Here is an 11,633-nt window from a genome sequence, read left to right on the forward strand (position 1 = left end):
GTAGATAGAGTAGCAGCAGTACTAGTAGTAAGTAAATTGAGCGCACGCCGGTGCATAGCAACCCAGTGAGGCAGTACATAGGACGACAGCGCTGCCGATCTCATCTGTGCAGACTGCATCACAGGCACAGCACACGACGTGGGCGTGGGCCGTGGGGGCTCACGTACTCACTCACCCGGGCGCGGTCCACGGGATGGTGATTTGATGGTGGAATTCAATTCAAATCCATCTAACCTCCCTACGGATCCAGGCAAAGCTAGCTGCCACACGACACACTCTCTTATTAACCCTGCTGACCTTCACGCCTCGCTAACCGTAGGTTAGCTTAGCTAGAGATGGATGAAAATGGGACGGTCACATGCGGACGCAGGGAGGGAGGGGGAGCGAAAAACGGGAGGAGATCCGCGGAGAAAGCGACGGGGATCGCGACCTGCTTTGGACGCGCCGGCTCTTTACAGGAAACTCAATTGCAAATGCGGATTCGACTCCCTCAGCTAGCTTGACGCTGAAGCTTGGCTGCCTGTGAGCATGGCATCTGCCTCCAGCTGAAACCGGACAGCACGCACCAGCCAACGCCCGCCCCCATCGATCGTCCTCTGATTTTGGTCCCCTGGGGTGGTCGCCCCTGGCATGAACAAGAGTAGGAGTAGGTGGCATGCGTGGGGGGCATTTTGTTTTGTTTGCAATATCAATCAGGGAAACCATTTTGTTAGCCTGCTTTTCGAGGATGGGCAATTCACAACCTAGTAGGAGTACCACAGTACTGGCGACCACAATGATGATTTTCTTCCTACTACCGCAAAAGAAGAAGATAAAAGTCGGTCACGTAACTAAAGCCCTAATTTACTGCGTCGAACGTACTACAAAAATGTTGCTACTACAAAAATGTCGGTCATGTAACTAAAGCCCTATCTGTGCTTCTTCTTTTTTTTAAAAAAAACGGTGAAGTGTGTCTGCGCTTTGACTGATCTGATGATTATGGTGCCGTCAAAAGAAACAACCCAACCCCATCCATGTTCACACACTTTCTCATAGTTTTCTCTCTAATAAAAATCCAAATTTACCTGACAGCGAGTGGCCCACGGGGACTGGGGGCAGGCAGAGAAGATAGGGGCGTGGCGTCCAAAGGTAAAGCAAAAAAGAAGATGAATAGCGGGAGAAAGGAACTCGAGAGAGAAGAAGAGGGAGGCGGTCGGCTGCTCACTCCACAGTCCACAGTCTCCACTCTCAAGTCTCAAGTCTTGCGTTGTCTGGCCACTACCGCGGGGCGCCGGCCAATCAGTTACGCGTAGCGCTCTCCAAGAAAACCGCCTCCGCCTCCCCCTCCCCCTCCCCCGCCTCCTCCACGACCACGCCTAGCTTAATGCGGGACTAAGTGTATATAAAACTAATCACCAGCACACGCACACGCACACGCACACGCAGCGGCAACCCGACGACGACGAGCCGGGCCGAGGGATGAAGGGCCACCACCACCACCACCTGGCGCCGCTTTCGCCGCCGGCGGCGACGGCGGCCAAGCGCCGCTGCACCGGCATGGCGGCCGCCGTCCCGGCGCTGGTGCTCTGCTCCGTCCTCCTGCCGCTCGCCTTCCTCCTCGGCCTCCACAGCACCGGTCAGTAAACAACCTCTACCTGTCTCTGTCTGCCTCCGTAGCCTGAGTTGCCTCCGCGGATCTGTGCTGATTCTGTTCTGTGCGCGCGTGTGCAGGGTACGGATCGGAGGAGCGCGCGGCCGTCGTCATCAGCACCGTGAGATTTCCCGCACTCGGATTCATCCTCCTCCTCCGGTTGCTGCATTTTTTCTTTCGCTGCCGGAGTTTGCGAATTTTCTGACGGGTTTTGCTCTGCTGTGTTTGTGTTGCCTTTAGGAACTGGGGCTGGGGAAGCACAAGCATCTTGATGGGGCCATGAGGCACAAGCTGCTCAAGGTGCACTGTCCTAAATTACGCGTCCCTACTGGATTGCCGACAGAAAAGATGGCAACTTTGCATCACATTTTTGTGCATTCAGATTTTCTGAGTACCATTCCCAATTCTGTGGTGATTCTTCCTGCTGGTTTCTACAAAAAAAAAGAAAAATTACATTCGTATAGTAGTAATTAGGGGGTTCAATCATGCAATGCGCGTGTGCTTGCGTGCGTGTTTTCGTGGACGTCGGCTGCTTGCTGACGGCTTCGCCACCTACCTGCTTCGTGAGGAGAGGGGACGGTTGCTATTCTGGTCCGGTCTGGTCTGGTGCGTGGCATCACACCATTTGTCTCTGATGATGTTATGGGATTACACGACATGTGGCGTTCAGTGGTGCAAACTTCCCACTCGCAGTGTTGTGCAAATCACAAGTGATGCCAAAATAAATAGAGTAAATCAAATTGTGTTTGCAGTACTAATTCTCACAGCTAGTCAAATGATTCATCTATTTGGTATCACTTCTGCCAAATTGGCTTTTGTTGGCTTGGCTGTAGTAATCATTACGGTTTTAGTTCAAAAAGCTCTTCATTTGTCTATTTGATGAGTAGTCTCCTCTTCTCTTGTATAAACAGGATGTTTCCAAAATGATAACCTCGGGGTCGAACGGGATTTCCAGCGAGAAATCTAGTAGATCAAAGTCCAGGAATCTTGCTGCCAGATCAAAAATCAAGGATGCTTTCTCCTTTGTTGAGCTAAACAATGACACATCCAAAAAGAGAGGTAAGAAATGCGGGATCAAATAAATACTCCCTCCGTCCCAAAATATAAGAACGTTTTTGACACTATGCTACTGTCAAAAACGTTCTTATATTTTGGGACGGAGGTAATGCATGCCATCACGTTGACTTGGATTAGTACACGGGCTCCATGTCCTTCTTACTGTGTGCAATGGTGTTTCAGGATCTCATACACAAAGGTATCAACTAAAGGACTTGTCATGGAGATCAACGGTAAGAGATAGTTTTTATTTTCTCTTGTGTTGGCAAATTGTTTAGGTCGTCTGCGTTTCACTTTCCAATAATATTAGGAAGAGATCATGCCACACATGGGCTGTGACTACTTAATTCTGTTAGTATCATGGTGTTTGTACGGCTATTGTTCTGAGGCCTTAACCAATTGGGTTTTACAGTCAACAAGATTTTCAGTTCTTCAAAGGTAAATGTTAAATCTATGTGTAAGAACATTGTTGCATCTCAGTGTGGCGCCAACAATAATTTTGTACATGTTTTTGTGGGCTAAACATGCTCTAAATCTAGATATATAGGTACAGTTACAGACTGTCTTATTGGGGGCAAGTTTTGCACCTTCAAAACTGCCTATTAAATATTTTGCTACCGTGAGTGTTTCAGTTAGGTGGCAATAAATAAACGCCTTTGCCGTAGTCTGCATTGCTGCACAACTGTTCTCCCTCTGGAATTTGGTGGATGATTTCCATTTTTCACCTTTACTAAGATGTTTAGTTAAAAAGAAATTTTACTAACATTTTGTCCCATGATAAAAAAAATTACTGAAGAACTTCATATTTACTGTGGAGAGTACATCAGATCCCTGGTTGATTATTATGCTTTAGATTTCTTGACAAATGCAATAACCATTGTTATCAAGCAGCAAATCTGGCGAACAACGCAATGATCTGGTACCATAAAAGGCTGAGATATGAATTCTAAATAGATTGGGGCACAACATGTTTTCATCTTTGCTTGAATGTCCAGTATGATTGTACTAGTGAGCCATTTGGAACTGTTCTAGTTTTCTACCATAAAACACTGAATTTGTTTTTTGACAGGATACTGCTGTTGATGGGAAGGAGAGCCAAGGCCAGGAAGTAGCACAAGAGGAGAATCCCAAGTCCTGTGAACTTGAATATGGAAGCTATTGCCTCTGGTCTGTTGAGCATAAGGAAGAGATGAAAGATGCTATTGTGAAGAGGCTTAAAGATCAACTGTTTATGGCCAGAGCCTATTATCCTAGTATTGCAAAACTGAAGCACCAGGAAAGATTTACACGTGAGTTGAAGCAACATATCCAAGAACACGAACGCATGCTCAGTGACACCATTGCAGATGCTGATCTTCCACCATTGTGAGTATTATCCTGGTGTTAAAATATTATCTTTTTTCAATAGAGGGATTTTAATTGACTCAATGGTCGCATCAAGGCGATACAACCACAAAGAGTTCACACCCGGCCTCTGCATAACAAGATGCCAAAGTATTATTTGTTAAACTGATTATAATATATATTACACTCCATAATGGCTAAAATGAGCATTAGCGATTTCAGGGCTGCTTCCCGTTTTTTATATGTTGTACTCCATCCATCCCAACATAAGTGTCTCAACTTTGTACTAACTTTAGTACAAAGTTGTACTAAGGTTGAGACACTTATTTTGGGACGGAGGAAATACTACATATTTGCTGACCCTATTGCTAGTCAGACTGGTACCCCGAAGAAATATGACCTATGTCCAACCCTCATGTATATGGCCATGTGGAATCTGTATGGAGGTATTAAGATGTTAATTTTACTGAATGCATCTCTAAATGTGGATATAGTGTTTTCTCCCTGTAATGATATATGTTTTCTTGTACATGCATCACTTAGAATATGTATTTGAGAGGTAGCAACTATCATGTCTTCATTACTGTGTGATGTAAAAAGTTCCTTGTATCAAGCAATGGAGTATACAACATAGAAAATGATGGCATGTACGACCTTACTTTTCTTTACTTTTTCTGTTGATTATTTGTCAGCTAATGGCTGCTTACTGTTTTCAGTTTCACAAAGAAGCTAGAGAAAATGGAAGGCACAATTGAGAAAATCAAGTCTTGTGAAGTAGGCTGCTCCAATGTTGAGCGGAAACTTAGGCAGCTACTCGATCTAACTGAAGATGAAGCTTATTTCCATACAAGGCAGAGTGCATTTCTCTATCATCTCGGGGTCCAGACTATGCCAAAAACTCACCATTGTTTGAGCATGAGATTGACAGTAGAGTATTTCAAATCTGTATCTCCTCAGAGGGAGCTATTAAATAAGCAGAAATTTGAAGACCCTGCCTTCTATCACTATGTAATGTTCTCCAGGAATGTACTTGCAGCTTCGACTACTATCAATTCAACAGCCATGAACTCCAAGGTATACTGTCCTTTCCAAATAGCTGAAAATCTTATGCGGAGTTTGTCTCAGTGCTAACGTATTTCCTACGACATGTTTCAGGATTCTGGCAGCGTTGTTTTCCATGTATTCACCGACACCCAGAATTTTTATGCAATGAAGCATTGGTTTGACAGGAACTCATATTTGGACGCTAATGTCCACGTGACTAACATTGAGGATCACAACAAGCTCTCTAAGGATGTTGAATCTCTTGAGAGGCAACAATTATGGCCTACAGAGGAATTTCGTGTCACGTTTCGTAATCATTCTCAGCCTCTCCGGAGGCAGATGAAAACTGAGTACATATCTGTTTTTGGCCATTCACATTTCCTCTTGCCTGATCTTCTTCCTAGCTTGAATAGAGTAGTTGTTCTAGATGATGATATGATTGTCCAGAAAGACTTGTCATCTCTTTGGAACCTCAATATGGGAGACAAAGTAATAGGTGCTGTACAGTTCTGTGGAGTTAGATTAGGTCAGTTGAAAGCTTATGTAGAGGAAAACAATTTCGACGCGGATTCATGCGTGTGGTTCTCTGGTCTGAATGTAATTGAATTGGAGAAATGGAGAGATCTTGGCATTACCAGCTTGCATGATCAATCACTTCAGAAGGTCAGTAAACTTGCCATTCCTCTTACAATCCTATCGAAAGAAAACTGTATACTATTAATTTGTTGACATATGGGAAAACGTGTAGTTTCTTCTGGTAAATCCTAGATGGCTAGGACTATCCTTTTCCTGTGATATCCTTTGTCATAATTATTTGTAGAGAACATACCTTGTCTGATGTATTTATTATTACCTTCACTTTTGTTGTTCCAACAGGATAGTTCGGTATCACATAGACTTGAAGCACTCCCTACAGGTTTACTTGCCTTTCAAGACCTGATATATCCTTTGAAAGGTTCATGGGTTCAGTCCGGTCTTGGATACGATTATGGAATTAGCCGTGTCGATATAGAAAAGGCGGCTACTCTGCACTACAATGGTGTCATGAAACCTTGGCTTGATTTGGCAATACATGATTACAAGAGCTACTGGAGAAAGTATATGACTAATGGGGAGAGGTTCATGGCAGAATGCAATATACATTAATGGCAGTGACATGAGACGTAGCACACGTTGCACAGTCTGCATTTGTGGGAGTTTGAAGCAGCAAACAGCATGAACTTGCTTCCACAAAGGGATATTTTTTCGGAGAAATGGGATGCAGTATTTATGATGTATCAAGTGCACCTCCGGTGACCATGGTGGCACCGCGTTGATTCCAAGAAGGAAAATAAGCTAAAATGCTTTCCTGCCAGAACACTACAGTTAGGAGGCCAGATGCACAGCAGCATGAAACCTGTTTATTATAGAGTCAGATGAGTCTTTTCATTTGCGCAGCTTGGAACCGCAAAAGTGCAGTTCTATGCTGATCATTTTTTGTACAAATTCTTTCGTGCTATTCTTTTTGCCCATGTGCAAGAGCTACACTGAGGGACGCCGATGTTCAGTGCTACACGGCGTGTACAGAGAACAAATGCCTCGGCCTGCAGCAATTCGCTTGTTATTATGGGATGGGATTGTTGATCTCTGTTGATGACATCATAAATGTATGTTTGTCAGCACTGTCGTGTTTTTGTGGCGTTTTGAGGTTTTCTTTTTTCTTGTGTGCTGTGCAACCCCCATTCTGTTTTGTAAAGGAAATTTAAGATGTCACATGGTTGTTCCTCAGAAAGGTTGCAGCCTGGTCATTTAACATAAATCTGATACAGATAGGAACTCATATAAGTAGTACTCCCTCCGTTTCTAAATATAAGACTTTCTAAAGATTTCAATAGGTACTACATACGGATGTATATAGATGTATTTTAGAGTGTAGGTTCATCCATTTTGCTCTGTATGTAGTCCGTATTGGAATGTCTAAAAAGACTTATATTTAGGGACGGAGAAAGTAGCTTTCAACTTTAAAACATAGAGAACCATAATGGCATAATGACAGTGGCACATCACTGAGATTAGCCTTTAGTATGTCTGCAAGATTAATCTAGCAGGTAACTGGTGACTTCTGCAAAGATGCAGCGAACACTTTGGAAGCTATATATTTGCCTATTGCACAATCCAGAGAGTCCAGCTGGGAAATTCTAGCCCTGGCGTTACAAGTTGTGAAGCTTGGGGCCATGAGGATAGTGGCCTTCGAGAGGGCACTTGCAAAGCCTGTGCAGCTCCAGGTACCTCTCCATGTCGAACCTGTGCTTGGCGCAGAGCTTCCTCCTCCTGGACAGGAAGAGCCTCTCCATGAAGTCCTGGTACGTCGGGTCCCTCGATGTCACGAGGAAGTAGGTGTAGCTGACGAGCAGCCCGGACGCGGTGGTGAAGAAGGCGATGGGCTCCATCACGTCCCAGGAGAGCTCCCAGAAGGTGAGGCGGAAGAAGAGGCCGATCTGGGACATGATCAGCCCCAGCCCGGACCAGAGGATGCGCCGGACCTGCCTGTGCGCCAGCTTGTCGATGCCGTCCTTCTTCTCCTGGAGCTGCCTCAGCTCCTCTCTCCTTGGGTCGTCCTCCACCTCCAGGGCCAGCGGCACCGCCCTTCTCACCAGGTCCACCACCTGCAGAATGGCGATACGGTCCGTCAGTGCAAGCTTCAGCTTGAAAAAGATTGACCCGGCTGCATTTTTTGTGATTCTTGTTCTGTTTTCCTCCTCTGAAGCAAGCAGAGATTTCCCCTGATTTCTGTGATCAGAAACCAGGACTTCTGTGCGCCTTGTGCATTAAAAGTTAAAATCAAAATCTATAATGATGGTGTAGAGTGATCATTAATACTTTTTCAGCTAAAAAAAGGCCCAAAACGGTTGCTTCTCCACAGTTGGAAGCAACAAAAACAATCTATAATGATGGTGTAGTCCTTGTGGATACATTTAAGGATTTTGTGGGCTTATAGCTCACGGCTCAAAGAATATAAAGTAATAAAGTTCATGTCATGTCGATGCTTAGATGTTTCAATAAGTGACCTGGACGTCATCTAAATAGGATTACAAGAATCCGCTTTACGGATTAGAGCATCGTATGATCTTGGTTCTGACCGGCCAGTGACCAGGGAACGTGAAGACTGAAGGTCCTTGCTGTTCAGGAGGCCTGGAAAGGAACACCTCTTGCTCTTATTTCTACAACATTTTAGTTTGATGAATTACGACAAATTCCAACTACATCTTGATTTTTCTTACTTTTGTTCCCTCTCAGTTAAACCCAATCGTAAGTAATTTGCAGTGTTCAACATTAGTTTGTTTATTAAGGTGTGGAGGAGGACTTCCAGTACACAAGTAATGTGTCAGACGTGAGAGTCGAACCTGGGTTGGCTAAGGCTAACCCACCAAGTTGATTGTGGAATCCTAAGAGCCTCCAAATCCCTAGCGTCTAGTATTGGGTGCCAAGCTTGACCTTAATTAGCGTCTACCATTTTTCATATCCCTTAACATTGATGCTAGTCAATTTCTCTCACCTTTAGCGTCTAAGACGCGGATGCACTAATACAGCACAATACAATTATATAACAATAGTCGATGCGCTCAAACTGTAATGGGATAATGTGATTGATTTGGTTGATTTATTTGGATTCGAAAGGAATCGCACGGGGGCCTTTCAATCAATGGAAATCAATTTTGAATATAATCTTGAATATGTACATGAGAAAATCTTCGTCCACCAACAAAACAACATTTGCAACAGGAATGCACCAACCCTAATCCATACATTTCCTAATATGACAATTATGGCCGGTTGCAACTAGAAAATCATTTGCAGGTATGGGAAAATTAAACAGAGATACTAGCAGGAATGTTAAAGGTAAATCTAACGGGCGCCTGAAAATCTAAAAGGGGTCAGTCGATTTCTAACTCTCTATCTCAACCGCTGGATCAAAATCCAACGTCTAGGGCTTCATCTCCAACCTCGAAACAGTACGACCACCGGCTGAACCGCCAACCACCACCACCCGCGGCCGGCAACGCTCCCGCACCAGCCTCGTTGCCCCACCCTCCCCTCAACCGCCGGCCAATCGTCGTGCTACCGCCACCCCCCGGCCATTCCTCTAGCCCCGGCTATGGACCAATTTTTTTCAGCGAACCTGCACCACCCCCGCACCCCTAACATAGCTAATGGGATCGTCAGTCACCCTAAGATAGATAGTGGGGTCACCTATCACCCTAAGATAAGACCCAGAGGGGTTCTCTGCCGAGCTTCTTCCTTCCTTCCGGCAAGCTTCTCCCTTTCCTCCATATGTTTCTTCCTTCACGCAAAATTCGTCTGGCCCAAATTCTAAATTCAAGCGACTTACATATAGCTACTGTAAATCTAACACACGTGTGATCGATCAAGATTTAATTAGTTGTGACTTGCGAGGCGACCAAGGCCTGGATTCATTTCAAATTTGTCGATCCTCCCGCGCTTAACAAACTGCTGGACCTGCTAATCGAATTTGTGCTACAGGACATGGTACAGACGGTGGTGATAAGTGGGTGCCTAGACACCCGGGTTCCGGAAGGCCTATCTCAGAAACGAAAAGGTGCCTGAAGAATGTCCATTTCGTGTCCTTAAATGTCAAAATGGAGCCTGAAGAGAATTTAAACCAGCGGTAGTAGCAGCAGGGTTTTTGGAAGAAAAGAAAGGAAGAAACAAGATGCGACCTTCTCGGGGTGGAGGTAGGCCTTGTCTCTGAAGAGCAGCAGGACGCCGGCGTCGTCCATGGCCCGCGCGAGGCCCTCCGCGTCGTCGCGGGTGCGCGCCGCCCCGGCCTCCACGCACGCGTCGAGGAGCTCCCCGTAGCCGATCGCCTCGCGGGGCCCGTCCCGGAGCCGCCGCTTCAGCGCCTCGACCCCGACGAGCCGCACCAGCCTCCTCGCCTCGGACGCCGTGACCGGCGGGTCCACCCGCGGTGGGTGCGGCGGCGGCGAGTAGAGGCGGCGGAGCGCGCCGGGCGGGCAATGCGCGCGGAGGCGGGAGGCGGCCGCGCGCCACATGGTCGAGGCCTGCGCTGCGTGCGAAGCGTGAGTAAGGCGGAGTGGAAGACGATCGATCTCTCTCGAGCTGCTTCTACTTGTGGGGTTTTGGACCTTTTCCACTCTCCATCCGATGTCTTGTGATCTTGTGTCCGCGACGTGGCGATGAGATGGCTTCACGGCGGGGGAAAGAATCCATCTGCAAAAGAGGGAAAGGAAAGTGCGTGGCGTGTTTGGGAGTTTTTGGGCGCCATCGCCTGCCAGCGTCTTTTTTGTTTCGGGTTCTTCCATTTTTGCCCACGTTTTTCTCGCTTATATACACATAAATACAAATGTTTTTTGTTACTCCTATGTAAGGTGCGGCTTACGTGTGGTGTGACGTGTTGTGATTTGAACGCGTTTGTTTTGATTACACGGCTCGAGAGCGTGTGTCATGTGCATGTGGTATACCCTCAGGCTGCATCTACATCTTTTTTTTTGCGGGGGAGGTTGCATCTATACCGATAATGTCTACACATGTCCTGTTCATATCTATATCTATATCAATTAATCGTGGCCATCAAATCATGGCAATTTAATGACCTAAATTACTTTTATGGTGAGCGCTTAATATATTTAATGTGCAATTAATATCATATCAAATATCAATGCACGTGATAATCATAAAATTATCTCGTAATTGACGTCAACATAAAATCAGCGTACAATTAATTTTTCTTTCAATATCACCGTGAATTACACGTACGCATTTACTAGTTTTTAAAAGGGGAAACACAGCATATAAAATCAGAACAGAGAGGAGGCCATCAATACTTCGTCCAAGTGCAGAAAGAATTGGTGCACTCCTAAACAGCCCAACAGATCATTCAACGATCTTTTTTTTTCCGAAGAAAAGGGGCTCACACCCCCGGTTCCATTCCATTGAAAGAAACCAGAAACCAACCAGTGTTCAAGTTACATCACAGGGAAGATGGTGGGAGAGCGTCCACTGTCATCTCCACCAAAAGTAAAAGGGAAACTAAAATCGTTATTCAGCTTACATCCCCATTTGGAGCAGACTGCCACTCCCTTACAAGACCAATTACATTCAACGATCTTATCTTGAATTGTAAATCACGACAGAGCTATATCTCACCTACTGCGAGATGTAGCTCTTACTCGCCGCTGGCGCTTATGATCCGGCCCATTACCGTGTTTCGCTCGATCCGTCACTATTTTTGCTCGCTCGGTTGGTTGGGTTTTCTTCTGCTGCTGTACACTAGCTGGACAGATCCGATTTTAAGACTTTCTTTTTTGTGTTTTTAGTGTTTTTACAGGTTTTCTTTCATTTTCAGACAAGCTAGTTTTTTCTCTTTCTTTTTGTGTTTCTTACGGTTTTTATTGGGTTTCTTTGATTTTCATGGTTTCTTTCCTTTTCTATGTGCCTTCTTTACAGTTTACGTCGGTTTTCTTCAGGGGGTTCTTCCTTTCATTATTTTGAATTGATTTTTGTTTTTTGTTTTTTCCTTTTTCAGTTTTTTTATTTTTTC

General features: G+C 45.3%; 2 protein-coding genes across 2 annotated transcripts; one reads left to right on the forward strand and one right to left on the reverse strand.

Moving 5' to 3' along the window:
• Positions 1-1,140: 1,140 nt before the first annotated feature.
• LOC125508715 (putative galacturonosyltransferase 7) lies at positions 1,141-6,757 on the forward strand. Its single transcript, XM_048673498.2, has 9 exons — positions 1,141-1,615; positions 1,711-1,751; positions 1,871-1,930; positions 2,542-2,689; positions 2,870-2,919; positions 3,756-4,051; positions 4,747-5,104; positions 5,186-5,737; positions 5,951-6,757. The coding sequence occupies exons 1-9, from the start codon at positions 1,459-1,461 to the stop codon at positions 6,218-6,220; spliced, it is 1,932 nt and encodes a 643-aa protein (XP_048529455.1). The 5' UTR covers positions 1,141-1,458; the 3' UTR covers positions 6,221-6,757.
• A 298-nt stretch (positions 6,758-7,055) lies between these two features.
• LOC125508716 (calcium uniporter protein 1, mitochondrial-like) lies at positions 7,056-10,293 on the reverse strand. Its single transcript, XM_048673499.2, has 2 exons — positions 9,793-10,293; positions 7,056-7,719 (listed from the first exon to the last, which is right to left on the reverse strand). Exons 1-2 carry the CDS (start codon positions 10,123-10,125, stop codon positions 7,264-7,266), a joined length of 789 nt encoding a protein of 262 aa, XP_048529456.1. The 5' UTR covers positions 10,126-10,293; the 3' UTR covers positions 7,056-7,263.
• Positions 10,294-11,633: the final 1,340 nt, after the last annotated feature.

This window comes from Triticum urartu, chromosome 5A (genome assembly GCF_056163025.1).
Source record: "Triticum urartu cultivar PI428250 chromosome 5A, HENAU_Tu73, whole genome shotgun sequence".
NCBI classification, from domain to species: Eukaryota; Viridiplantae; Streptophyta; class Magnoliopsida; order Poales; family Poaceae; genus Triticum; species Triticum urartu.

Coding starts and splice junctions, on each gene's coding strand:
- LOC125508715 (XM_048673498.2), top strand. CDS start 1,459: ATGAAGGGCCACCACCACCACCACCTGGCGCCGCTTTCGCCGCCGGCG. Junction 1,616..1,710: donor CCTCGGCCTCCACAGCACCG/GTCAGTAAACAA, acceptor GCGCGTGTGCAG/GGTACGGATCGGAGGAGCGC. Junction 1,931..2,541: donor TGAGGCACAAGCTGCTCAAG/GTGCACTGTCCT, acceptor TTGTATAAACAG/GATGTTTCCAAAATGATAAC.
- LOC125508716 (XM_048673499.2), bottom strand. CDS start 10,125: ATGTGGCGCGCGGCCGCCTCCCGCCTCCGCGCGCATTGCCCGCCCGGC. Junction 7,720..9,792: donor CCTACCTCCACCCCGAGAAG/GTCGCATCTTGT, acceptor GCCATTCTGCAG/GTGGTGGACCTGGTGAGAAG.